General features: G+C 45.4%; 1 protein-coding gene across 1 annotated transcript; it reads right to left on the bottom strand.

Annotated features, from left to right (window-relative positions):
• Positions 1-203: 203 nt before the first annotated feature.
• On the bottom strand, positions 204-27,959 carry atl1 (atlastin GTPase 1). Its single transcript, XM_039008786.1, has 15 exons — positions 27,926-27,959; positions 21,669-21,919; positions 20,695-20,829; positions 18,458-18,562; positions 18,174-18,224; positions 17,940-17,996; positions 16,205-16,297; positions 15,259-15,397; positions 14,851-14,978; positions 12,432-12,488; positions 7,367-7,438; positions 6,143-6,295; positions 4,521-4,799; positions 639-653; positions 204-329 (listed from the first exon to the last, which is right to left on the bottom strand). Exons 1-15 carry the CDS (start codon positions 27,957-27,959, stop codon positions 204-206), a joined length of 1,695 nt encoding a protein of 564 aa, XP_038864714.1.

Raw genomic sequence — 27,959 nt, 5'->3', positions numbered from 1 at the left:
TGCCACTACCTCTGGGACATTACATTGTCCACATTTAGATTTAAAATAGTGAATGCTTCACTGGACTGTTCCAGCCAATACCATAGTAAAAGAGTGTCCAACGGGTGAGGATGCCTCCCCCTCCTCCCCCCCTCTCTATCCATCATGCTACTGAAGAGATACCCAGGAGTCCCTGCTGTGCTCTGGCCAATCAGGTCGCCAGGTCAGTTCCTCTTCCTGGTGGGTTCCTCAGGGGTCTCGCTCGTCTCTCCAGGGGCCTGAGGGCCAGGGAACGCATGGTGGTACAGGTGCCTGTGACTGGCTGCAGCGGTATACAGCTTATATAGAGCCTGGAAATGCGAATAGGAGAGGAGAGGGGAAAAGAGGAGAGGGGTCGTCACTATCTGGCTAAAAAAAAAGGGGTGGAATTCTACATATTAACCATTGTCAGAATGCTAAAGATCATTTGTTTCAAATGTGCAATATGGCGAAATACAGAAAGTGTACATCCTAGGTCAAATGTAGACTTATACAGAGCCTGAACAACAGCAGAGCAAGAGGGTGTATTTGGGACTTTAACCATTATTGGAATGCTAAAGATAGCTAGGAAAACATACCATAGTCCTACACTGACACAACTCCTCCCCCAGTGTACTTACCTCATTTGTGCTTCCCTGTTGCAAAACATAGAGCGAAAAGAAGAAAAAAAACACAGTCTTAGACAAATAATAAAAAATATCAAGTGTAATATAAATATGAACATGTTATAAATATTTATTTCCTTCAGAAACTCTTCAGAAACTCAAACTTTAAAAAAGACTTTGTGATCATTTCCAGACGTTGTATTGTTCAACACGGTCATCTGGGTGTATGTCGCCACCTAGTGGTTTGGATGCTCTGTAAATACATGTCTCTAGGTCAGGGGTCTTTTCTACCATGAGAGCTACTTTAAAAAAATTAACTGCTGTTTTTTCTCTAGCTTTCAAATAGGAACATTCTCCCCTCCCTGCAACTCTTCCCCTGATCCATAGTGTACAAGAGGAAGTAGTGCACTATGTTGTCAACTCTTCCCTGGTCCTTAGTGTACTATGTTGTCAACTCTTCCCCTGGTCCTTAGTGTACAAGAGGAAGTAGTGCACTATGTTGTCAACTCTTCCCCTGGTCCTTAGTGTACAAGAGGAAGTAGTGCACTATGTTGTCAACTCTTCCCCTGGTCCTTAGTGTACAAGAGGAAGTAGTGCACTATGTTGTCAACTCTTCCCCTGGTCCATAGTATACAAGAGGAAGTAGTGCACTATGTTGTCAACTCTTCCCTGGTCCTTAGTGTACAAGAGGAAATAGTGCACTATGTTGTCAACTCTTCCCTGGTCCTTAGTGTACTATGTTGTCAACTCTTCCCCTGGTCCTTAGTGTACAAGAGGAAGTAATGCACTATGTTGTCAACTATTCCCCTGATCCATAGTATACAAGAGGAAGTAGTGCACTATGTTGTCAACTCTTCCCCTGGGTCCTTAGTGTATAAGAGAAAGTAGTGCACTATGTTGTCAACTCTTCCCCTGGTCCTTAGTGTACAAGAGGAAGTAGTGCACTATGTTGTCAACTCTTCCCTGGTCCTTAGTGTACAAGAGGAAGTAGTGCACTATGTTGTCAACTCTTCCCCTGGTCCTTAGTGTACAAGAGGAAGTAGTGCACTGTGTTTTCTGTAAATATACCTGGTCAAATAATGGTTAATAAACAACTCTAAGGGGGCTCTATAAAATCAAAGATTTTTTTTCCCCAAATTATATTTTCTCAGGTTAATTTTTTTATTTTTTTCCCTCAAAATTACAATAATTCATAGAGAAACAACAAAATTGGATGTTCTGAATTCATGTCAATGCTTAAATCACAGCAGAATACCATTTTGGTCTGGAACAAAACGAACACATTGTGTAATTCCCCATAATTGCGCATCTAGCAGGTGAGGAATGTGCCGTGTAATTTGCCAGTCTAGCAATGGTTCTGTACTGCTGCTGCTCATTCCGTGGCAAAGTTTGCAAACAGGTAAGGTAAGCCTACTTTGTAGTTAACATTGAATTGAGAAAGTGTTGGGGAAAGTATTTCTGTCAACCCACAAGACAGTTATCACATGACTACACACGGCGTGATCGACAAACGCACGCACCACACAGACAGACGGGCAATATTCCTGGAAATGAATTGGCAGTTATTGTGTTAAGTTGGTATTTTTAAGCTAACCAGGGGTGGGATAATGTTGATTAGATAGTAGCTGGGAGCTTGCAGAGTCTGAAAGTTGTTAGTGACAGTTTGCAGTGGAACAAGTGAACATTGCATGTACTTTCAGAACTGTTTGGCAAGCTACTCATAGGTGGGTAGCGAGCTACTCATAGGTGGGCAGAGAGCTACTCATAGGTGGGCAGCGAGCTACTCATAGGTGGGCAGCGAGCTACTCATAGGTGGGCAGCGAGCTACTCATAGGTGGGCAGCGAGCTACTCATAGGTAGGCAGTGAGCTACTCATAGGTAGGCAGTGAGCTACTCATAGGTGGGCAGAGAGCTACTCATAGGTGGGCAGAGAGCTACTCATAGGTGGGCAGCGAGCTACTCATAGGTGGGCAGCGAGCTACTCATAGGTGGGCAGCGAGCTACTCATAGGTGGGCAGCGAGCTACTCATAGGTGGGCGGAGAGCTACTCATAGGTGGGCGGAGAGCTACTCATAGGTGGGCAGAGAGCTACTCATAGGTGGGCAGAGAGCTACTCATAGGTGGGCAGAGAGCTACTCATAGGTGGGCAGAGCTACTCATAGGTGGGCAGAGAGCTACTGGTATCTATCGACCTGTTAGAGAGCCCTGGTCTAGGTAAAACTGGGGTATTCCCTGAGACATTTCTGGGTACCTCTTTTTAGAGTCTACAGCCTGGTCTCAGGGCAAGGTTACCCTGTGGTCTAGGACTCTCCAAATCTTGAACCACTTTAACTGTATCTGTCCCGATGTCCCGACACCCATGTCCCGACACCCATGTCCCGACACCCATGTCCCGACACCCATGTCCCGACACCATGTCCCGATTCCCATGTCCCGATACCATGTCCCGATACCATGTCCCGATTTCCATGTCCCGATTCCCTGCAAGTCCAGCCCTTATATTTACCCTCACAATGAAGTGTTTAAAAGAAATCCCAGGACAACCAGGGCTACAAGTACAACAATTTGACATAAACAGTTGATTTCATGAGTTTTACTGACAAATGTCAATAAAATAAGGTCCGCCAAAGCAACATCCTGATAAAAATGAATTTATATTTACTTTATTTAACTAGGCAAGTCAGTTAAGAACAAATTCTTATTTTCAATGACGGCCTAGGAACAGTAGGTTAACTGCCTTGTTCAGGGGCAGAACGACAGATTTTGTACCTTGTCAGCTCGGGGATTCGATCTAGCAACCTTTCGGTTACTAGTCCAACGCTCTAACCACTAGGCTACGCTGCCTCCCCATACAGAAATTGTTTGCTCAGTGGGAAATAAATATCCAACTAGTCAGTGACAACTGTTTGAAGTTTGTGACAGCAACAATGTAAGCTTATTACAGTATTATAGACACTATGTCCTGGGATTTCCTATGATCTTCTATGTAGAAGAAGCCCTTACAGTATTATAGACGCTATGTTCTGGGATTTCCTATGATCTTCTATGTAGAAGAAGCCCCTTACAGTATTATAGACGCTATGTTCTGGGATTTCCTATGATCTTCTATGTAGAAGAAGCCCTTACAGTATTATAGACGCTATGTTCTGGGATTTCCTATGATCTTCTATGTAGAAGAAGCCCCTTACAGTATTATAGACACTATGTTCTGGGATTTCCTATGATCTTCTATGTAGAAGAAGCCCTTACAGTATTATAGACACCATGTCCTGGGATTTCCTATGATCTTCTATGTTGAAGAAGCCCCTACCTTCTAACAACTCTTGTATAGCTTGTGAGTTTCATAGAAATGTTATAATAATTTGTAGCTCCAACCAATCGGACTCCACCGACTTTTCTGCAAAAAGACCCGGCCCCCGAGGCCCTTCGGGAGCCGCCCTTGTCACACAAACCTGTCTAGCTCAGCCACCAGTAATCACATAGACTAATTGTTGGTATCTACGGATGCAGATGAAATAGACTAATCCAATGGTACAAACCAATCACACAATGTTTAAAAAGTGGTTAGGAGTCTAAAATGCGCCGCCGTTATGGTGAGACTCTTTTGGTTAAGGTACACATTTATAAGGTAATGCCGTAGAGTACATGGTCAGAAATAAAATACCGGGTCGACTCAATTAGAGGTGAAGTAAAATGACAATGTCCTAAAATGGACACCTTATCCATTTTTGACACACTGAACTTTCCCCTTGGTACAGATCTAGGATCAGCTTCCTTTCCCCCAATTGTAACTTTAACCATTAGTGGGGAAACTTCTACACTGAACCAAGATCAGGGTCTAGGCGCAACTTCACGCTACTCCTCCTGGTCATACATAAAGTAGGTTCTGGGACTTACCTGGTCCCAGAGGGCTCCAGCCACCTGGTCGATGACCTGGCCCAGCTCTCGGTACTCCCCAGAGTAGCGTATGTAAGCCCAGGTACACAGGGTGATCAGCGCCAGGCCCAGAATCATATTACACACACTGGCGATGATGTCCACCCCCACGAAGCCTGTGATGCCCGCCACCACGTACATGCTGAAGATGACCACGAACAGCGTGGCCGGGGTGCGGGCGGCGTGGAATATGTTCTTGGAGTCGTTGTGCTTGATGTACTGAACGAACACCTCGTCCACCTGAAACAAGGTTGGTTATGTTTAGGGTTGCAAAATTAGAGTAAATGTTCATGTTTTTCCAGAAATCCAGGAATCAGGAGGGAATAAGCAGGAAAATCTGCAATCCTTCAACCAGGATGTCTGGAAAACCTGGGAATTCTGGGAAAGCAACCCTAGTTAAGGTGATTGGTTCCACTTCCCAACTAGCACATTTGGTTCCTTGGAAGTTGTAGGAACGTACGTTTTTGGTTTCTCATTGGTTCTTGGAACGAAAGACGTTGCCTGACGGGTAAAACTGAACGTTTTTTAAACATTCTGAGAACGGTAGTGAAAACTTCGCCTGTTCTGGGAACATACATTTTTAGGTTGCAGGGAGGTTCTGAGAACAATTTTCTATGGTTCCAGGGAGGTTCTGAGAACGTTTTACTATGGTTCCAGGGAGGTTCTGACAACGTTTTACTATGTTTCCAGGGAGGTTCTGAGAACGTTTTACTATGTTTCCAGGAAGGTTCTGAGAACGTTTTACTATGTTTCCAGGGAGGTTCTGAGCACGTTTTACTATGGTTCCCTGAACGTTTTCCTGGGAGGTTTTATTAACGTTCTGAGAAGATAGTTAAATAATGTTCTGAGAACTTTTAATAACACTGCTAGCGTAGGTTAACTGATTTAAACTCCAAGCACAGATAAAACATTAAAACACATTTATTTTTTATTGTGGCATGGCGTCAGTGAGATTCAAGACTATGATCTTCTGTTCTCTATCCATGGAATGAGTCCTCTGCGCCACCAGGATGGAGCTAGCTTGCAATCTTTTTCTTATTCATACAAATTTTAGTCTATTCAAACAGACCCCATTTCAAAGGAAAACAAGCACTCATTAAGATGAGGTGTGACCAACGCACTTGAACACACTTAAAAAGATTAGAGGATAGAGAGAGTTTTGTTGCTGCTGAGAACAGAATATAACTGGGTATCTTGCAACAAATATCCATAGGACAACCATGCTTTCACCAAGCTCTAAGAAAAATATGGTTCTCAGAACGTTACGTGCTAGCTGGCTTGCCAAATATGTATTTAACGGGCGGGTTCAGGGCACAGATTAAGCATAGTCCTTAGTCCAGGATTAGGCTTAATCTGTGTCCGGGAAACCGCCCCTCAATGTTTATGTATTCAGGTTGATTGTTTGAAATGGTGAATGAAGCAGAGGTGATTCAGACATACACTCTCGTGATGAGGTAGCCTTACTTCTTTGAGACTTGAAAATCAGTGTCACCTGACTCTCGACCCAAGAGGGAATTTCCCGAATTGGGCTAATGGTTAAGAAAGATATTGGTTTCCCGAGCGGGGAGACAGCGGTGACGTACTTCTCCCTCCAGCTGTAGCAGGTAGCGTCGACTGAACTCCTCCCCTCCCATCTTCTTGACCCCTCGGAACACCTGGAGGGCTTCCTCTCTGATGTCACTCTGTCTGGCCTGGAGCTCTGCCGGAGCCAGGAAGGGCCGGTCCCCACCACACACCTGGAGAGGCAGGGAGGGTTATTAGATACCTTCACCATAGTGTGATAATAGAGCAGTGGTTCTTAAACATCTCCTTGGGGAACCCCAGACGTTTCACAACATTGCTGTAGCCCTGAACACCTGATTCAACTATTCAAGGGCTTGATGAGCCGTTGACAAGTTGAGTCACGCGTGCTAGGAAGAGATCCAATACATGGAACGGCTGTAATGAGCTAAAGCAATATGTTTAGCTACGTGGTTCTCAATCCTCTCCTCAGGACCCCCAGACATTTCACAATTGTATTGTAGCCCTGAACTAGCTCACCTGGTTAACCTAGTCAAGGGTTTGATGATTAGTTGACAAGTTGAATCAGGTGTTCTAGCTCTGGAATTGATCCAATACATGGAACGGCTGGGGAGAGGTTTGAAAAACCGTCTGAAAAAGAGTATTCACTCTTCAGGAGAACGACTATTGGCCCGGGGGGAATGACTATTGGCCGGGGGGGAATGACTATTGGCCGGGGGGGAATGACTATTGGCCGGGGGGGAATGACTATTGGCCGGGGGGGAATGACTATTGGCCGGGGGGAATGACTATTGGCCGGGGGGAATGACTATTGGCCGGGGGGGAATGGCTATTGGCCGGGGGGAATGACTATTGGCCGGGGGGGAATGACTATTGGCCGGGGGGGAATGACTATTGGCCGGGGGGGAATGACTATTGGCCGGGGGGGAATGACTATTGGCCGGGGGAAACGACTATTGGCCGGGGGAAACGACTATTGGCCGGGGGAAACGACTATTGGCCGGGGGAAACGACTATTGGGGGGGGAAATGACGACGCCGACTATTGGCCGGGACAACAACTATTGGTGGCGGGGGGGGGACAACTGTTGGCCGGGGGGGACAACGATGACGACTATTGGCTGGGGGGGACTATTGGCCGTGGGGACGACGACTATTGGCCAGGGGGGGGGAATCAAAAACATTTCTGGATCCGGGAGGGACACCAGTAGCTCTCAGTAGGTCTCAGGAAGGCAGCAGCATTAGAATTGGAGGCAAGTATTGAAACAACCATGCCTTCTTCAGTACCTGCTCCATCTTCTTGTTGTACAGGTCCCTGGCTGCTGCCACTGCTGCCAGGTTGTTGGCCTCTGCTGTGGCCTGAGGAAAGAGAACAAAACAGAACACATGTTATATCTTCATCAGGAATATATATATAAGCCTTGGCTTGGAACGGCTCATAGGAACAGGGGTCTATCTCCTGTTTCTGTAGTGTGAGGCAGCATGATGAGAACGGCTCATAGGAGCAGGGGTCTATCTCCTGTTTCTGTAGTGTGAGGCAGCTTGATGAGAACGGCTCATAGGAGCAGGGGTCTATCTCCTGTTTCTGTAGTGCGAGGCAGCTTGATGAGAACGGCTCATAGGAGCAGGGGTCTATCTCCTGTTTCTGTAGTGCGAGGCAGCATGATGAGAACGGCTCATAGGAACAGGGGTCTATCTCCTGTTTCTGTAGTGTGAGGCAGCTTGATGAGAACGGCTCATAGGAACAGGGGTCTATCTCCTGTTTCTGTAGTGCGAGGCAGCTTGATGTTCAAGTACCAGCAGCATACCACCCTGCATCCCACTGTTGGTTTGACTCTAACCTCGGTGTCCTGGCTAAATTCCCAATCTGGCCTTCATACCATCCCGGTCACCTAATCATCCCCAGCTTCCAATTGGCTCATTCCTCTCCCCTATAACTATTCCCCAGGTCGTTGCTGTAAATGAGAATGTGTTGTCAGTCAACTTACCTGGTTAAATAAACACCTACTGGACATGATGTTAACCCTTTCCTTGTTCCACATTTACCTGGTTAAATAAACACCTACTGGACATGATGTTAACCCTTTCCTTGTTCTACATTTACCTGGTTAAATAAACACCTACTGGACATGATGCTAACCCTTTCCTTGTTCCACATTTACCTGGTTAAATAAACACCTACTGGACATGATGCTAACCCTTTCCTTGTTCCACATTTACCTGGTTAAATAAACACCTACTGGACATGATGCTAACCCTTTCCTTGTTCCACATTTACCTGGTTAAATAAACACCTACTGGACATGATGCTAACCCTTTCCTTGTTCCACATTTACCTGGTTAAATAAACACCTACTGGACATGATGCTAACCCTTTCCTTGTTCCACATTTACCTGGTTAAATAAACACCTACTGGACATGATGTTAACCCTTTCCTTGTTCCACATTTTGTTGTGTAACAACTTGAATTCAAAATGGATTACATTCATTGAAAATTAAATACTTTACATTAGTATTCACATCCCTGCTGTTCTATATACATAGACTTGGAATCACTAGCCACTTTAATAATGGAACACTAGTCACTTTAATAATGGAACACTAGTCACTTTAATAATGGAACACTAGTCACTTTAATAATGTTTAAATTATGTTACATACTACTTTACACATGTCATATGTACATACTGTATTCTATTCTACTGTATTTTTAGTCAACGCCACTCCGACATTGCTCAATCTAATATTTATATATTTCTTAATTCCAATTATTTTACTTTTAGATTTGTGTGTATTGTTGTTAATCCTTTTTTGATACTACTGCACTGTTGGAGCTAGGAACACAAGCATTTCGCTACACCCGCATTAACATCTGCTAAATATGTGTGTGACCAATAAAATGTGATTTGGATTTGGATTTGCTACATATTAGAATCACCTTTGGTAGTGATTACAGTTGTGAGTCTTTCTGGGTAAGTCTCTAAGAGCGATTACAGCTGTGAGTCTTTCTGGGTAAGTCTCTAAGAGCGATTACAGCTGTGAGTCTTTCTGGGTAAGTCTCTAAGAGCGATTACAGCTGTGAGTCTTTCTGGGCAGGTCTCTAAGAGCGATTACAGCTGTGAGTCTTTCTGGGTAAGTCTCTAAGAGCGATTACAGCTGTGAGTCTTTCTGGGTAAGTCTCTAAGAGCGATTACAGCTGTGAGTCTTTCTGGGTAAGTCTCTAAGAGCGATTACAGCTGTGAGTCTTTCTGGGTAAGTCTCTAAGAGCGATTACAGCTGTGAGTCTTTCTGGGTAAGTCTCTAAGAGCGATTACAGCTGTGAGTCTTTCTGGGTAAGTCTCTAAGAGCGATTACAGCTGTGAGTCTTTCTGGGTAAGTCTCTAAGAGCGATTACAGCTGTTAGTCTTTCTGGGTAAATCTCTAAGAGCGATTACAGCTGTTAGTCTTTCTGGCTAAATCTCTAAGAGCGATTACAGCTGTGAGTCTTTCTGGGTAAATCTCTAAGAGCGATTACAGCTGTGAGTCTTTCTGGGTAAGTCTCTAAGAGCTTTGCACACCTAGATTGTACAATATTAGCACATTATTATTATTGTAATTCTTCAAGCTCTGTCAAGTTGGTTGTTGTTCATTGCTAGACAGCCGTTTTCAAGACTTGCCATAAAGTTTCAAGCCGATTTAAGTCAAAACTGTAACTAGGACACTCATGAACATTCAATGTCGTCTTGGTAAGCAACTCCAGTGTATATTTGGCCTTGTGTTTTAGGTTATTGTCCTGCTGAAAGGTGAATTTGTCTCCCAGTGTCTGTTGGAAAGCGGACTGAACCAGGTTTTCCTCGAGGATTTTGCCTGTGTTTAGCTCTATTACGTTTATTTTTATCCTAAAAAACTCCCTAGTCTTTGCCGATGACAAGCATACCCATAACATGATGCAGCCACCATCATGCTTGAAAATATGAAGAGTGGTACTCAGTGATGTGTTGTGTTGGATTTTCCCCAAACATAACGCTTTGTATTCAGGACATAAAGTTGGATTTCTTAGACGATATTTTTGCAGTTTTACTTTAATGCCTTATTGAAAATTATTTGGGAATGTTTTTATTCTGTACGGGCTTCCTTCTTTTCACTCTGTCATTATATCTGTCATTATACTTCTATTCACTCTGTCAAAATATGTTATTCCGATAAAAGTAACAGCTGTTTTAGTAACAGCATCAATAATCCTTTTCTGTAATTTTTTATAAACAATTTACATTTTTACCACATTTTCTACCACAGTTAGAGGGTATGACATCTCCGTCTACTTCTCTGCTTTTAAAATCTGTTCACGGATTTAAAATACATGCTATGGATCTAATGATACAGGTGTTTCAGTAGCTGCATTAAGAAAAGTGTTCTCAACGTTTTCCAAACAGCCGGTTTGACCCCTTCCTCCAAAAAGTCAGACAAAAACTTGTGAAATCTTCCTCTACTTCTCTGCTTTTTAAATATGAAAATAGGAATAGCTTCTACCAATCATTAGATATAGTTGTTTTAGTAACCCATCAAATGCTTTCATTAAGGATGCAGAAAGTCATGTCAGAAGATAGCAGACTCATTGCTTACCAACAACAGCTGCAAATTCCAATAAAACTACATCACGTTTTGAAGTTCACTACTGACCACAAAACTACTGACCACACAAATCAAATTAAAGATGTGCGCCGAATACAACACCGAAATGCTTACTTACAGGCTCTAACCAATAGTGCAAAAAAGGTATTAGGTGAACAATGGGTAAGTAAATTACAGAAAAGGATAAACAACAGTAAAAAGACAGTGAAAAACAGTAGCGAGGCGATATACAGTAGCGAGGCTATATACAGTAGCGAGGCTACATACAGACACCGGTTAGTCAGGCACAACTACTGAACCACACAAGTACTGACCACAACCACACAACTACTGACCACAACCAAACAATTGCTGACCACACAACTACTGACCACTACTACACCACAACTACAACTACTGACCACAACCACACAACTACTGACCACAACCACTGCCCAGAATTACTGACCACAACCACAAAACGACTGACCACAACCACACAACTACCGACCACAACCAAACAATTGCTGACCACACAACTACTGACCACTACTAAACCACAACTACAACTACTGATCACAACCACACAACTACTGACCACAACTATACAACTACTGACCACAACCACACAACTACTGACCACAACCATACAACTACTGACCACAACCATACAACTACTGACCACAACCATACAACTACTGACCACAACCATACAACTACTGACCACAACCACACAACTAATGACCACGACCATACAACTACTGACCACAACCATACAACTAGTGACCACAACCACACAATTGCTGACTACAACTACTGAACCACATAACCACACAATACGTGACCACACAACTACTGACCACAGCTACTGACCACAATCACACAATTACCAACTACAACTACTGACCACAACCATACAACTACTGACCACAACCATACAACTAGTGACCACAACCATACAACTAGTGACCACAACCATACAACTAGTGACCACAACGATACAACTAGTGACCACAACCATACAACTAGTGACCACAACCACACAATTGCTGACCACAACTACTGAACCACATAACCACACAATACGTGACCACACAACTACTGACCACAGCTACTGACCACAATCACACAATTACCAACTACAACTACTGACCACAACCATACAACTACTGACCACAACCATACAACTAGTGACCACAACCATACAACTAGTGACCACAACCATACAACTAGTGACCACAACCATACAACTAGTGACCACAACTATACAACTAGTGACCACAACTAGTGACCACAACTACACAACTAGTGACCACAACTACACAACTAGTGACCACAACTACTGACCACAACTACACAACTAGTGACCACAACTACACAACTAGTGACCACAACCATACAAATACTGACCACAAATACTGACCACAACTAGTGACCACAATTACTGACCACAATCAAAAAAATACTGACAACAACCACACAACTGCTGGCCATAACTACTTGCCACTACCAACCACCACTACCGGTCAAAACTACTGAGCACAACCACACAATTACTGACCACAACTACTGACCACAACTGTGAGTGCCAAGCAGAGACGCATTATGCCCCATTTTTTGTCCTTAATATGACTCAGTATTTGGTATGACTCGGCAGGGGTCTGTACTCCGAACTTTCCAATCTCAGGGCAGACATTCTAACCACAAGGCCACTGAAAGGCATAACACTATAAGCTATAAGACAAGGAGGTAATTGTATACCTGCAGCATGGACTTAGGGTGTGGCAGCTCCTCACCCTGGTAGATTTTGATGTATGCCTGAAAGAAAAAAGATAATGTCACCAAACACCTACAGTACCAGTCAAAAGTTTTAGAACACCTACTCATTCAAGGGGTTTTCTTTATTTTTACTATTTTCTACATTGTTGAATAATAGTGAAGACATCAAAACTATGAAATAACACACATGGAATCATGTAGTAACCAAAGAATTGTGTTAAACAAATCCAAATATATTTTATATTTGAGATTCTTCAAAGTAGCCACCCTTTGCCTTGGCGACAGCTTTGCACACTCTTGGAACTCTCTCAACCTGCTTCATGAGGTAGTCACCTGGAATGCATTTCAATTAACAGGTGTGCCTTCTTAAAAGTTAATTTGTGGAATTTCTTTCCTTCTTAATGCGTTTAGCCAATAAGTTGTGTTGTGACAAGGGTGGTATACAGAATATAGACCTATTTGTTAAAAGGCCAAGCCCATATTATGGCAAGAACAGCTCAAATAAGCAGAGAAAAACGGCAGTCCATCATTACTTTAAGACATGAAGGTCAGTCAATCCGGAACATTTCAAGAACTTTGAACATTTCTTCAAGTGCAGTCGCAAAAACCATCAAGCGCTATGATGAAACTGGCTCTTATGAGGACAGCTACAGGAAAGGAAGACCTAGAGTTACCTCTGCTGCAGAGGATAAGTTCATTAGAGTTACCAGCCTCAGAATGGAAAGGAAGACCCAGAGTTACCTCTGCTGCAGAGGATAAGTTCATTAGAGTTACCAGACTCAGAATGGAAAGGAAGACCCAGAGTTACCTCTGCTGCAGAGGATAAGTTCATTAGAGTTACCAGACTCAGAATGGAAAGGAAGACCCAGAGTTACCTCTGCTGCAGAGGATAAGTTCATTAGAGTTACCAGACTCAGAATGGAAAGGAAGACCCAGAGTTACCTCTGCTGCAGAGGATAAGTTCATTAGAGTTACCAGACTCAGAATGGAAAGGAAGACCCAGAGTTACCTCTGCTGCAGAGGATAAGTTCATTAGAGTTACCAGACTCAGATTGCAGCCCAAATAAATGCTTCACAGAGTTCAAGTAACAGACACATCTCAACATCAACTGTTCAGAGGAGACTGCGTGAATCAGGCTTTCATGGTCAAATTGCTGCAAAGAAACCACTACTAACGGACACCAATAAGAAGAAGAGACTTGCTTGGGCCAAGAAACATGAGCAATGGACATTAGACCGGTGGAAATCTGTCCTTTGGTCGGATGAGTACAAATTTGAGATTTTTGGTTCCAACCGCCATGTCTTTGTGAGACGCAGAGTAGGTGAACAGATATTCTCTGCATGTGTGGTTCCCACTGTGAAGCATGGAGGAGGAGGTGTGATGGTGTGGGGTTGCTTTGCTGGTGACACTGTCAGTAACTTATTTACAATTCAAGGCACACTTAACCAGCATGGCTACCACAGCATTCTGCAGCGATACGCCATCCCATCTGGTTTGCGCTTAGTGGGACGATCATTTGTTTTTCAACAGGACAATGACCCGAAACACATCTCCAGGCTGTGAAGGGGCTATTTGGGATGAGTTGGCCTGCTGAGTGAAGGAAAAGCAGCCAACAAGTGCTCAGCATATGTGGGAACTCCCTCAAGACTGTTGGAAAAGCCTTTTTTATTTTACCAGGTAAGTTCTCATTTACAGCAACAACCTGGGATATAGTTACAGGGGATGAATGAGTCAATTGTAAGCTGGGGATGATTATGTGGCCACAATATGAAGACCAGATTGTGAATTTAGCCAGGACACTGGGGTTAATATCCTACGAAAGACAGCACCCTACACAGGGCAATGTCCCCAATCACTGCCCTGGGATATAATTTTTTTTAGGTCTGAGGAAACGGTGCTTCCAACTGGCCCTCCAACACCACTTCCAGTAGCATCTGGTCTCATACAGGGACCAACCCTGCTTAGCTTCAGAAGCAAGCCACCAGTGGGATGCAGGGTGGTATGCTGCTGACCAATGAAATAACTATGAAATTCCAAGCATTCCAAGTGCAGCTGGTAGAGAGAATGCCAAGAGAGTGCAAAGCTGTCATCAAGGCAACGGGTGGCTACTTTGAAGAATCTCAAATCTCAAATATATTTTGATTTGTTTAACACTTTTTTTTGGTTACTACATGATTCCATATGTGTTATTTCATAGTTTTGATGTCTTCACTATTATTCCTAGAATGTAGAAAATAGTTTTTTTTAAACTTAAATGAGTACCAAACTTTTGACAGGTACTATACATTTGAATATGTCTTAACAAAACATACTTCATCATATGGATGTAGGTATAGACAGTATCATATAGATGTAGCTACATACAGTATCATCTCTTCAATCAAAATCTCTGTCTCTAACCTTGAAGTACTCCAGCAGGCCTCTGCAGGTGATGTTGCTGCCGTTGATCTCCTTGACATCCAGGTTCTTGGGACTCAGCAGCCACGGGACCAGGATCTGCAGGTTGTTGATGAACTCACGATCGATCTCTGCACACGGGTTAGGGAGAAGATTACAAGGGTCGTTATGCAACAGTAGTGCTGATGACCCTGAGCTGGGCGTGAACCAGCGACCCTCTGCACACAGGTTAGGGAGAGGAATAGGAGCCCTATAGAAAAAACCTACTGGTGTCCTTCTTGTCATGGTGTGACAATTTCATAATTCCTTGACCATTTCTATTATATGGAATTTGATCAGACAGTTACTGTATATTTTGTAGGAAAGAAACTGCTGTGTGTATTAAGACTGGGTGATCATGACGTAGTCTACCTTTGAGTCTGCCGTCGAAGTTAGGGTTGGTGGCCACTTTGAGTCCGGGGTGGGGCATCAGGAAGCAGGAAATGTTGGTGAAGCAGGAGTGGATGTGTTTACGAACGTTCTGCAGCTCCTCGTGTTGATTCTCAGAGATCTACAACACAGACATACACAACACAATACACAACCACAGACACGTACGACCACAGACCAACCACAGACAGACAACCACACACACACACACACACACACAACCACAGACACGTACGACCACAGACCGACCACAGACAGACACACACACAACCACAGACACGTACAACCACCGGCCAACCACAGACAGACAGCCACAGACACGTACAACCACAGACACACACGGCCACAGCCCAACCACAGACACACACACACACACACAACCACAGACATGCACAGCCACCGACACAACCACAGACACGCATCAACCACAGACCAACCCCAGAAAGACACAGATACAACCAAAGACACAGACACAGACGGACACAGACAAACACAGACATATACACAACCACAGACACAGCCACAACCACAGACCAACCCCAGAAAGACACGGACACAGACGGACACAGACAGAGACACAACCACAGACCAACCCCAGAAAGACACAGATACAGACACGGACACAGACGGACACAGACAAACACAGACAGAGACACAACCACAGACAGAGACACAACCACAGTTGGTAACAGTGTTGTTACTACTGATGCCGAGGCTGTGAGATCCATTCCTGCAGAGGATCACAGGGATCTGTACGTTTCTTTGGATGAAAGCGTCTGCTTATAATATTATTATTATTACAGTTTACATGATGATGTAGAATAAATAGCATCCCTTTTAGTTTCGATGAATGACAAACTGTTAATATAACTTGTTGTTGTTGTCGTTATCTTTAGATGAACCACGATAATCATCTGTGACCTCTGACCTTGAGCCTCTTCTCCAGGAACTTCATGCCTCCTTCCTGTCCGTAGCCAAACTCGTAAGGGAAACTCCAATCCCGGACTAGGAATATCATGGACTGAAACGACACACAGGTTCAACTAAGTTACCACGCAGTAGGAAGTTACCACGCAGTAGGAAGTTACCACGCAGTAGGAGGTTACCACGCAGTAGGAGGTTACCACGCAGTAGGAAGTTACCACACAGTAGGAAGTTACCACGCAGTAGGAAGTTACCACACAAGTAGGAGGTTACCACGCAGTAGGAAGTTACCACCCAGTAGGAAGTTACCACGCAGTAGGAAGTTACCACGTAGTAGGAAGTTACCACGCAGTAGGAGGTTACCACGCAGTAGGAAGTAAACAGCATGAGCTGATGTAGAGTACCCCAAAACATGTATGTCGAGGTGCTGACTAACAGAGAGTGAAGTGTATAAAAGTAAACAAGGTAGTAGTAGCAAGGCAAGTTTGTGACAGCGAGACGTTATTAAAGTAGAGAGGATGTACAGCGCCCTTCAGAAAGTGTTCACACCCCTTGGTTTTTTCCAACAACAAAAAAATGGATTAAATTGAGATTGTGTCACTGGCCCTACACACAATACCCCATAATGTCAAAGTGGAATTATATTTTGAAGAAATGTTTACACATTAATTAAAAATGAAAAGCTGAAATGTCTTGAGTCAATAAGTATTCAACCCTTTTGTCATGTCAAGCCTAAATACGTTCAAGAGTAAAAATGTGGGTCTGAATACTTACGTAATTCAGTTTTTTTTATTTTTAATACATTTGCAAACATTTCTCAAAACCCGTTTTCGTTTTTTGCACTATAAATGAGATATTTCCTTATTTAATTTTCAATAAATTAGCAAAAGTTCTAAAAATATGTTTTAACTTTGTACTGTAGATGGATGAGAGATAAAAACAATTTCACCAATTTTGAATTCAGGCTGTAACACAACAAAATGTGGAATAAGCCAAGGGGTATGAATACTTTCTGAAGGCACTGTAAATAGTTCCTGCTCTGGTAAACTGAATTCTTTTAAAAATATTTTTATTTATTTAAGTAGGCAAGTCAGAATGACAGCCTAGGAACAGTGGGTTATCTGCCTTGTTCAGGGGTAGCACGACAGATTTTTACCTTGTCGGCTCAGGGATTCGATCCAGCAACCTTTCGGTTACTAGCCCAACTCTCTAACTACTAGGCTACCTGCCGCCCCAATTAGCCTTATTGTGTACGCTCACAATTCTGTTTTACAGCAGTCAGTCTGGTTCATAGAGGTAGATAGAGGGCATTTCTTTGCATCTGTGTGATAATGGCTTCTGTGACAGCATGGGCAGAGCCATTAGGGGAATTCTCAATTTTAAAGTAGTCAATTTCTTCTTCTACTACTTGTATGAGTCAGTAAACAAACTGAAAAGGTGCATACTGCCCCCTGGAGGGTGTTGCCTGAACAGGTATAAAACCAAGGTTGGTGATTTTACTTCCTCCTACAGTTATGGAATGTTTGCGCAGGAGCTACATTCATTGGCTGATCCCTCCTGATGTGATTCTTTCTTAATCCATAGGAAGTCCCACTCAGTTGATTACTTCAAACTGGTGAAAGTCTTAAATGGCGCTGCCCGTGCATAAAACAGGCGTTGGGGCAATAGAGCTGTCTATCTAAGTCTATGGTCCGGTTGCACAAGGCTAGAACGGAATAACAGGAAGGGAAATGTCCTACCTGGAATGGTTTAAGGAACGTCTCCTCCATGGCCAGTCTGCCATACTCAGTGAAGAGCTACAAAACAGGAAAAGACAAATTCAACATCGATCACAATCAGGAATTTGTGAATAAAGTGAATTTCTGTGTGGGGGGGGGGGGGGGGGGGGGGGGGGGTCATCATCTATCTGAATGTCTCAACAGTAAAAGACCTCAGTGATACTGTAGATAATGTAATCAATTCGTCTACTGTACCTGTAAGTGTTGAAGATCATCCTCCTGGACATTCTGGGAGATGTTGTACACCTGGGAAATATATCATCATCTATAATAATAATAATAATATAACATACAAGTGTTTGTAAATTATTACATTTTCTACATTAAAAAAAAAACGTATTTTTGTTGTTGTTGTTGTTGTTGTTGCCACAAAGGTAATCCTGGATAGCAGAGAAGATCTACCCTCGTCAAGGTCTCTAAAGCAAATTCATTATTTATGTTCAAATACAGTGGGGTTATTAAGGCAAGAGCTATTGTACCTGCATGGAGCTGATCATGGTGCTTAGTGCGAACACAGTGGCTGAGTCCCTCAACGTCGACTGGCTGTCAAACGTGCCCTGGGTATCCATCAGTAGAACGGCCACCTGAGGGACGAGACAGGAGAACAGGCTGTAAGTCTTCATTCAACACTGTTAACGTCGTTACAGTTTCACAGAGCTCACGAGGAATTCGTAAGTGATATTCTTTAAGAATAAATTGGTGTGTACAGGTAACTGCCCAAAAATAAAGAACACACACACACACACACACACACACACACACACACACACACACACACACACACACACACACACACACACACACACACACACACACACACACACACACACACACACATATAAAGTGGCTTAATAGGGTATTGGGCCACCACGAGTCCCAAGAACAGCTTCAATGCGCCTTGGTATAGATTCTACAAGTGTCTGGAACTCTATAGGAAGGATGCGACACCATTCTTCCACGAAAAATTAAATCGCATATGGTTTACATATTTTTTCCATGCTCATCAAACCATTCAGTAACCACTCGTGGCCGTGAGGATGGGGGCGTTTGTCATCCTGAAAGAGACCACTCCCATCTGGATAGAAATGATTCCCCATAGGTTGAAAGGTGATCACTCAGAATGGCTGTGTAGGCCTTTTTAATTGGTGTTTACCTTGTCCTCTTAAGGTGCTGAGAGGACCGTAAACCATGGCAGGAAAATGCAACCCCCTGCACCATAACAGAGCCGCCAGAGCCCTCGTTTACCCAGGTGTTTCCTTTACTTTGATAGTTACCTCGTCATGTAATACAACAGTCTGTATGATACATTTACATGATGAAAAAACATCTGGGGGAAAAAATTATCACAGATTGGGCCTTTAAATGTAGTCGTCATACAGGATCTACCCATAGGGCTCTGGTCAAAAGTAGTGCACTACATAGGGAATAGGGCTCTGGTTAAAAGTAGTGCACTACATAGGGAATAGGGCTCTGGTTAAAGGTAGCGCACTACATAGGGAATAGGGCTCTGGTTAAAGGTAGCGGACTACATAGGGAATAGGGCTCTGGTTAAAGGTAGCGGACTACATAGGGAATAGGGCTCTGGTCAAAAGTAGTGCACTACGCTCTGGTCTAATGTAGTGCACTACATAGGGAATAGGGCTCTGGTCAAAAGTAGTGCACTACATAGGGAATAGGGCTCTGGTCAAAAGTAGTGCACTACATAGGGAATAGGGCTCTGGTCAAAAGTAGTGCACTACATAGGGAATAGGGCTCTGGTCAAAAGTAGTGCACTACATAGGGAATAGGGCTCTGGTCAAAAGTAGTGCACTACGCTCTGGTCTAAAGTAGTGTACTACATAGGGAATAGGGCTCTGGTCAAAAGTAGTGCACTATATAGGGAATAGGGCCCTGGTCTAAAGTAGTGCACTATATAGGGAATAGGGCTCTGGTCTAAAGTAGTGCACTACATAGGGAATAGGGCTCTGGTCAAAAGTAGTGCACTACGTTCTGGTCTAAAGTAGTGCACTACATAGGGAATAGGGCTCTGGTCAAAAGTAGTGCACTACAGGGGGCCTCCCGGGTGGCGCAGTGGTCTAGGGCACTGCATCGCAGTGCTAGCTGCGCCACCAGAGTCTCTGGGTTCGCGCCCAGGCTCTGTCGCAGCCGGCCGCGACCGGGAGGTCCGTGGGGCGACGCACAATTGGCATAGCGTCGTCCGGGTTAGGGAGGGTTTGGCCGGTAGGGATATCCTTGTCTCATCGCGCTCCAGCGACTCCTGTGGCGGGCCGGGCGCAGTGCGCCCTAACCAAGGGGGCCAGGTACACGGTGTTTACTCCGAGACATTGGTGCGGCTGGCTTCCGGGTTGGAGGCGCGCTGTGTTAAGAAGCAGTGCGGCTTGGTTGGGTTGTGCTTCGGAGGACGCATGGCTTTCGACCTTCGTCTCTCCCGAGCCCGTACGGGAGTTGTGTAGCGATGAGACAAGATAGTAATTACAAGCGATTGGATACCACGAAAATTGGGGAGAAAATGGGATAATTCTTTTTTTTTTAAATATATATATTTAAAAAAAAGTAGTGCACTACGCTCTGCACTACTTTAGACCAGAGCGTAGTGCACTACATAGGGAATAGGGCTCTGGTCTAAAGTAGTGCACTACATAGGGAATAGGGCTCTAGGGTGCCATTTGGTACGCAACCCAACAGGGACAACAGGTCAAAGGTCAGACTCTGGTACCTTGCGTCCATCTGGCTTGTCCACCAGAAAGACTTGGCTCCAGATCTGAATCCCGGTGGTCTCTCTCTCAGATCCACCCCTCCAGGAGAACCCTGTCAGAGGCTCCTCTGACTCCCCCAGCCACTCTTCAGATGCCTGGGGAGTATGGACACAGATATAGCCCAGCATGAGTCAATACATAGATACAGGCCAGCCAATGATATAGCCCAGCATGAGTCAATACATAGATACAGGCCAGCCAATGATATAGCTCAGCATGAGTCAATACATAGATACAGGCCAGACAATGATATATAAACAGATGAGTGAATTCAGAGACATAATGCAGGGAAAGACAGCACAGTTAAATGCTTCTGGGCACCAATACTCCCTAACCTAAATCACACATCATCCGATAATCTTAATCATCACATTATGTCACTGCAGGACGCTGATGGAAAGTTTACAGCATGTCGCTTTCATGCTGAGAGATGGGTCCTAACCGGGTCAAAGGGACATGAACCAATGCCAGTCATGACATCACTGTGTTCGCTGAACAATACCACTTCCTGCATCACCAGCTCACACTAGGTCTGGAGCTTAGAACCACTATCTCACAAACACATGTGACCACCCAAACGTCTTAGCCAGCTGATCCACCCAAACGTCTTAGCCAGCTGCTCCACCCAAATGTCTTAGCCAGCTGCGCCACCCAAACGTCTTAGCCAGCTGATCCACCCACACATCTTAGCCAGCTGCGCCACCCAAACGTCTTAGCCAGCTGATCCACCCACACATCTTAGCCAGCTTCACCACCCAAACGTCTTAGCCAACTGCACCACCCAAAAAAGCTGCTGCTTCTCTCTGTTCATATATGCATTATCACTTTAACTATACATTCATGTACATACTACCTCAATTGGGCCGACCAACCAGTACCTGGAGTGAGGTTACCAATCCCCCATCATTTACACAAGCATGACCTTTGAACTCACCTGGCTGTACATGTAACGCAGCATGAAGTCCATGAGGAAGGACTTGCCCTTGCGGAACGCCCCGGCCACAGATATGGCCACCACTTCCCTGTTCTGGACCTCTTCGGCCAATAGGATCCGGCTCAGCGCCGCCTCGTCCAGCTCGAAGGTGTGGTCGTCCTTGACAACCAGCACCTGGATGGGCCGCGCACTTCCATCAGGCTCCTCCTCCTCCGAGCTCCAGTCGTAGGTGGCTTTGTCTGTGAAGGACCCTGTCACATGATGGGGGATGTCACATGATGTGGGATGTCACATGATGGGGGAGGGAATGTAAAAATGAAAGAATATTGCACATCCTATGTTTGTAACGTTCCCAAGTTCAGCTGAAATGGCTGTCTATTCCCTGTATAGTGAACAAGTCTTGACCAGAGCCCTACTGTATGTGGTGCCATTTAGGATGCTCTGGTCAGTTGTTGTGCCCTGTCACACCCTGATCTGTTTCCCCTGTCTTTGGGATTGTCTCCACCCCCCTCCAGGTGTCGCCCATCTTCCCCATTATCCCCTGTGTATTTATACCTGTGTTCTCTGTTTGTCTGTTGCCAGTTTGTTTTGTTTGTCAAGTCAACCAGTGGTTTTCGTCTCAACGCATGCTGCTCCCCAGTCTCGCTTTTTCCTCGCCCTCCTGGTTTTGACCCTTGCCTGTCCTGTCTCTGAGCCCGCTTGCCTGACACTGAGCCTGCCTGCCGTCCTGTACCTTTCCCCCACTACTCTGGTTATCGACCCCTGCCTGCCGTCCTGTACCTTTGCCCCACTACTCTGGTTATCGACCCCTGCCTGCCGTCCTGTACCTTTCCCCCACTACTCTGGTTATCGAACCCTGCCTGCCGTCCTCTACCTTTCCCCCACTACTCTGGTTATCGAACCCTGCCTGCCGTCCTGTACCTTTGCCCCACTACTCTGGTTATCGAACCCTGCCTGCCGTCCTGTACCTTTCCCCCACTACTCTGGTTATCGAACCCTGCCTGCCGTCCTGTACCTTTCCCCCACTGCTCTGGTTATCGACCCCTGCCTGCCGTCCTGTACCTTTGCCCCACTACTCTGGTTATCGACCCCTGCCTGCCGTCCTGTACCTTTGCCCCACTACTCTGGTTATCGACCCCTGCCTGCCGTCCTGTACCTTTGCCCCACTACTCTGGTTATCGACCCCTGCCTGCCGTCCTGTACCTTTGCCCCACTACTCTGGTTATTGACCCCTGCCTGCCGTCCTGTACCTTTGCCCCACTACTCTGGTTATCGACCCCTGCCTGCCGTCCTGTACCTTTGCCCCACTACTCTGGTTATCGACCCCTGCCTGCCGTCCTGTACCTTTGCCCCACTACTCTGGTTATCGACCCCTGCCTGCCGTCCTGTACCTTTGCCCCACTACTCTGGTTATTGACCCCTGCCTGCCATCCTGTACCTTTGCCCCACTACTCTGGTTATTGACCCCTGCCTGCCGTCCTGTACCTTTGCCCCACTACTCTGGTTATCGACCCCTGCCTGCCGTCCTGTACCTTTGCCCCACTACTCTGGTTATCGACCCCTGCCTGCCGTCCTGTACCTTTGCCCCACTACTCTGGTTATCGACCCCTGCCTGCCGTCCTGTACCTTTGCCCCACTACTCTGGTTATCGACCCCTGCCTGCCGTCCTGTACCTTTGCCCCACTACTCTGGTTATCGACCCCTGCCTGCCGTCCTGTACCTTTGCCCCACTACTCTGGTTATTGACCCCTGCCTGCCGTCCTGTACCTTTCCCCCACTACTCTGGTTATCGACCCCTGCCTGCCGTCCTGTACCTTTGCCCCACTACTCTGGTTATCGACCCCTGCCTGCCGTCCTGTACCTTTGCCCCACTACTCTGGTTATCGACCCCTGCCTGCCTTGACCTGTCGTTTTCTTGCCCCTGTTGCTGTAATAAACATTGTTACTCTGACACAGTCTGCATCTGGGTCTTACCTTCAAACCTGATAGCGCCCTACAGGAAATAGAATACCATTTCTGACATAACTGCACACTCTATAATACCCCCAGTTATCGATTGACCAATCAACATTAGGCACCCGATGCCTTCCTCTGAGGTATAGGGGAAATGGAGAAACACTTTATGTCCTATAAACAGAGAAAGAATAAGCTGCAAAGAGGTTGCCATCAAAGTGTACAACATTGATAATTTGATACTTTACAGACACAGTCTAATTTTATTTGAACTGATTTACAGCAGGAAACTCAACCCAAACAATACACCATTCACAGTATACTGTGTGCGAATGTAATTCAAATACGGAAATGACCACTTTTAGTAATGACAGGCCGTGTTAGAGGCTTCTTAATACCATAATAGCTGTCTATCCGGTGGTTAACACATCGATATCATCTCATCCCATATAGGCTGTTTCCCAAAAGGCACCCTCTTCCTTACATCGTACACTACATTTGACTAGAGCCCCATGTGCCTTGGTCACAAGTAGTGCACTACAGAGGGAATATAGTGCTATTTGGGATGCAGCCCATGTGCATTTGGACTGAGAGAGAGAGAGAGAGAGAGAAGCTTTCCTTTCCGGGAAGGCAGTGACTCAGTCTGCCTACGATCTGCCTGCCTCTCCATAGTCTCCAGAGGCCCGCCTCTCCATAGTCTCCAGAGGCCCGCCTCTCCATAGTCTCCAATCTACCTGCCTCTCCATAGTCTCCAATCTGCCTGCCTCTCCATAGTCTCTAATCTGCCTGCCTCTCCAGTCTCCAATCTGCCTGCCTCTCCATAGTCTCCAATCTACCTGCCTCTCCACAGTCTCTAATCTGCCCGCCTCTCCATAGTCTCTAATCTGCCTGCCTCTCCAGTCTCCAATCTGCCTGCCTCTCCATAGTCTCCAGAGGCCCGCCTCTCCACAGTCTCCAATCTGCCCGCCTCTCCGAGGTCTCCAATCTGCCTGCAACTCCACAGTCTCCAATCTGCCTGCCTCTCCACAGTCTCCAATCTGCCCGCCTCTCCACAGTCTCCAATCTGCCCGCCTCTCCACAGTCTCCAATCTACCCGCCTCTCCACAGTCTCCAAACTGCTTGCCTCTCCACAGTCTCCAATCTGCCCGCCTCTCCACAGTCTCCAATCTGCCCGCCTCTCCGAGGTCTCCAATCTGCCTGCAACTCCACAGTCTCCAATCTGCCTGCCTCTCCACAGTCTCCAATCTGCCTGCCTCTCCACAGTCTCTAATCTGCCCGCCACTCCACAGTCTCCAATCTGCCTGCCACTCCACAGTCTCTAATCTGCCTGCCTCTCCACAGTCTCCAATCTACCCGCCTCTCCACAGTCTCCAATCTACCCGCCTCTCCACAGTCTCCAATCTGCCTGCCACTCCACAGTCTCTAATCTGCCTGCCACTCCACAGTCTCTAATCTGCCCGCCACTCCACAGTCTCCAATATGCCTGCCTCTCCACAGTCTCCAATCTGCCTGCCTCTCCACAGTCTCCAATCTACCCGCCTCTCCACAGTCTCCAATCTACCCGCCTCTCCACAGTCTCCAATCTGCCTGCCACTCCACAGTCTCCAAACTGCTTGCCTCTCCACAGTCTCCAATCTACCCGCCTCTCCACAGTCTCCAATCTGCCTGCCACTCCACAGTCTCCAAACTGCTTGCCTCTCCACAGTCTCCAATCTACCCGCCTCTCCACAGTCTCCAATCTACCCGCCACTCCACAGTCTCCAATATGCCTGCCTCTCCACAGTCTCCAATCTGCCTGCCTCTCCACAGTCTCCAATCTGCCCGCCTCTCCACAGTCTCCAATCTACCCGCCTCTCCACAGTCTCCAATCTGCCTGCCACTCCACAGTCTCTAATCTGCCCGCCTCTCCACAGTCTCCAGAGGCCTGGTGGTTGTGTAGGCTGCAAAATCCTAGCTAGTCTAGTGTACTAACAGGGAGAAGACTGAGGGACATAGAGTCCCGGTGTTGGTGGCTGTCCATCGGTGTGTATGGTTGACAATAGCCAATCATGTTCCTTCCTCGAAGTAATGTCTTGGGTTAGCATGAACAGGTTAGCTGGCTGCTAACACAGAGAAGGGTTGATAGATAGAACACGTCTTCTCTCTCTCTGACAACAATCTAAGGATATCATCACCCACAACCACTCCAAGCTCTAATTCTGCATTTGTAAGATCAGATGACGTAAGAGATGAGAGATTTGTATGACATAACAAACATAGCAATGCGTGTCCCAAATGGCACCCTATTCCCTATGAAGTGCACTACGTTACATACTAGCCCTGTTGGACCCTGGTCAAAGGTAGTGCACTACATAGGGAACAGGGTGCAGAATACAGTTAATAATTTAAACAGTCGTCTCCTGCAATGTTTCTCAGGTCTGGACTTGACTGGGGCATGTATTTATTCTCACTAACAAAAAGGCCATAGCAACGATGCCTGTCTGAAAATAACTGACAAACTTGTTCTCTCCGCATAAATGTTATTTTTTTAAATTTATTTAACCTTTATTTAGCTAGTCAAGTCAGTTAAGAATAAATTCTTATTTTACAATGACGACCTACCCCGACCAAATCCAAACCCGGACGACGCTGGGCCAATTGTGCGCCGCCCTACGGGACTCCCAATCACGGCCGGTTGTGATACAGCCTGGAATCAAACCAGGGTCTGTAGTGACGCCTCGAAGCACTGAGATGCAGTGCCTTAGACCGCTGCGCCACTCTGGAACCCAACACTACATCCCAAATAGCTATTTCCTATGTAGTGCACTACTTTTGACCAGGGTCCATAGGGCTAGTATGTAATGTAGTGCACTACTTTTGACCATGGATAAGGGCCCAAATGACACCCTATTTCCTATGTAGTGCACTACTTTTGACCAGGGACCCTATTCCCTATGTAGTGCACCACTTTTGACCAGGGACCCTATTCCCTTTGTAGTCCATTACTTTCGACCAGGGCCCACAGGGAAATATGTTGCCATTTGGGCCCTTATCCATGGTCAAAAGAAGTGCACTACATTACATACTAGCCTTATGGACCCTGGTCAAAAGTAGCGCGCTACATAGGGAACAGGGTGCCGTTTGGGATACAAACCCAACCTCCAGACTAGCTGCTTCTTGCACCTCCTGCTCCAGAGCAGCTTCAGACATCAGTAGAGCCAGAGGCAAATCAAATCAAATCAAATCAAATTTGTCACATACACATATGGTTAGCAGATGTGAGTGTAGCGAAATGCTTGTGCTTCTAGTTCCGACAATGCAGTAATAACCAACGAGTAATCTAACCTAACAATTCCACAACAACTACCTTATACACACACAAGTGTAAAGGGATAAAGAATATGTACATAAAGATATATGAATGAGTGATGGTACAGAACGGCATAGGCAAGATGCAGTAGATGGTATCGAGTACAGTATATACATATGAGATGAGTAATGTAGGGTATGTAAACAGTCTAGGTCTACTCTACGGTAAATGTAACTGGGTCAACGCTTATGGTTGCTCAGTTCTCTTTGATAATAAGCAATAGCATTTCATTCCACCCTATGGTTTCCAACCCAGTCTTCTTAGCTATCGTAATATGCTACGTTATGTTGAACGCCTGACAGCATTTAGTCTGTCTAATGACGATAGTTATAACAAGCTAATTTTTACTATGTGATAACAGACCCAAATGACATGGCACAATTTGTGTTTATCAAACAGATATGAGAAAAACACCAATAGAAAAACACAGAAATACATGTCGATCGCTGTGAGTGAAATGTAACGGTAAGGACGATGTAATCTGTTTTCTTCAGGTCCACCCATACCCCCTATAGCCTGTAGCATCGCCTTGACAGGTATTTAATTACCCAGTACTGGTTAATTCTAGAGTTGTGTTTGTACTGCTGTCTTTCGTTATTCTATGCCAGAATAATTCCAAAGGGTGAGTGGATCGGGATGCTTAGACAGACGCTGCACTGGCCTGTAGAGTGAATCTAGTAGACGCTTGGCTTGGGTTTATATTAGTTTATCAGTGGAGCTTGGTTGGGTCTGGTCCAGGCCAGCGTTTCTGCTGTGGTTGAGAATTTAATAGATATATATAATAACGATTTGTTCTGACAACAACATGCAAATATGACAACGACTGCTACATCATGATTCGTGCACAAACACCCCTTCAGCTGCATTGCTGAGACTCTCCGTAGCCTAGTGAACCCCTTATTATGCGGTATACAGATGACCAATTCAGTTGTCTTCATAATTATGAACCACTCACCCCAGCTGTCTCTGTCTTTACGGTTTCTCGCCAT

The sequence above is a fragment of the Salvelinus namaycush genome, chromosome 15, assembly GCF_016432855.1.
Source record: "Salvelinus namaycush isolate Seneca chromosome 15, SaNama_1.0, whole genome shotgun sequence".
NCBI lineage: Eukaryota > Metazoa > Chordata > Actinopteri > Salmoniformes > Salmonidae > Salvelinus > Salvelinus namaycush.
This window is presented reverse-complemented; position numbering and strand designations above follow the sequence as displayed.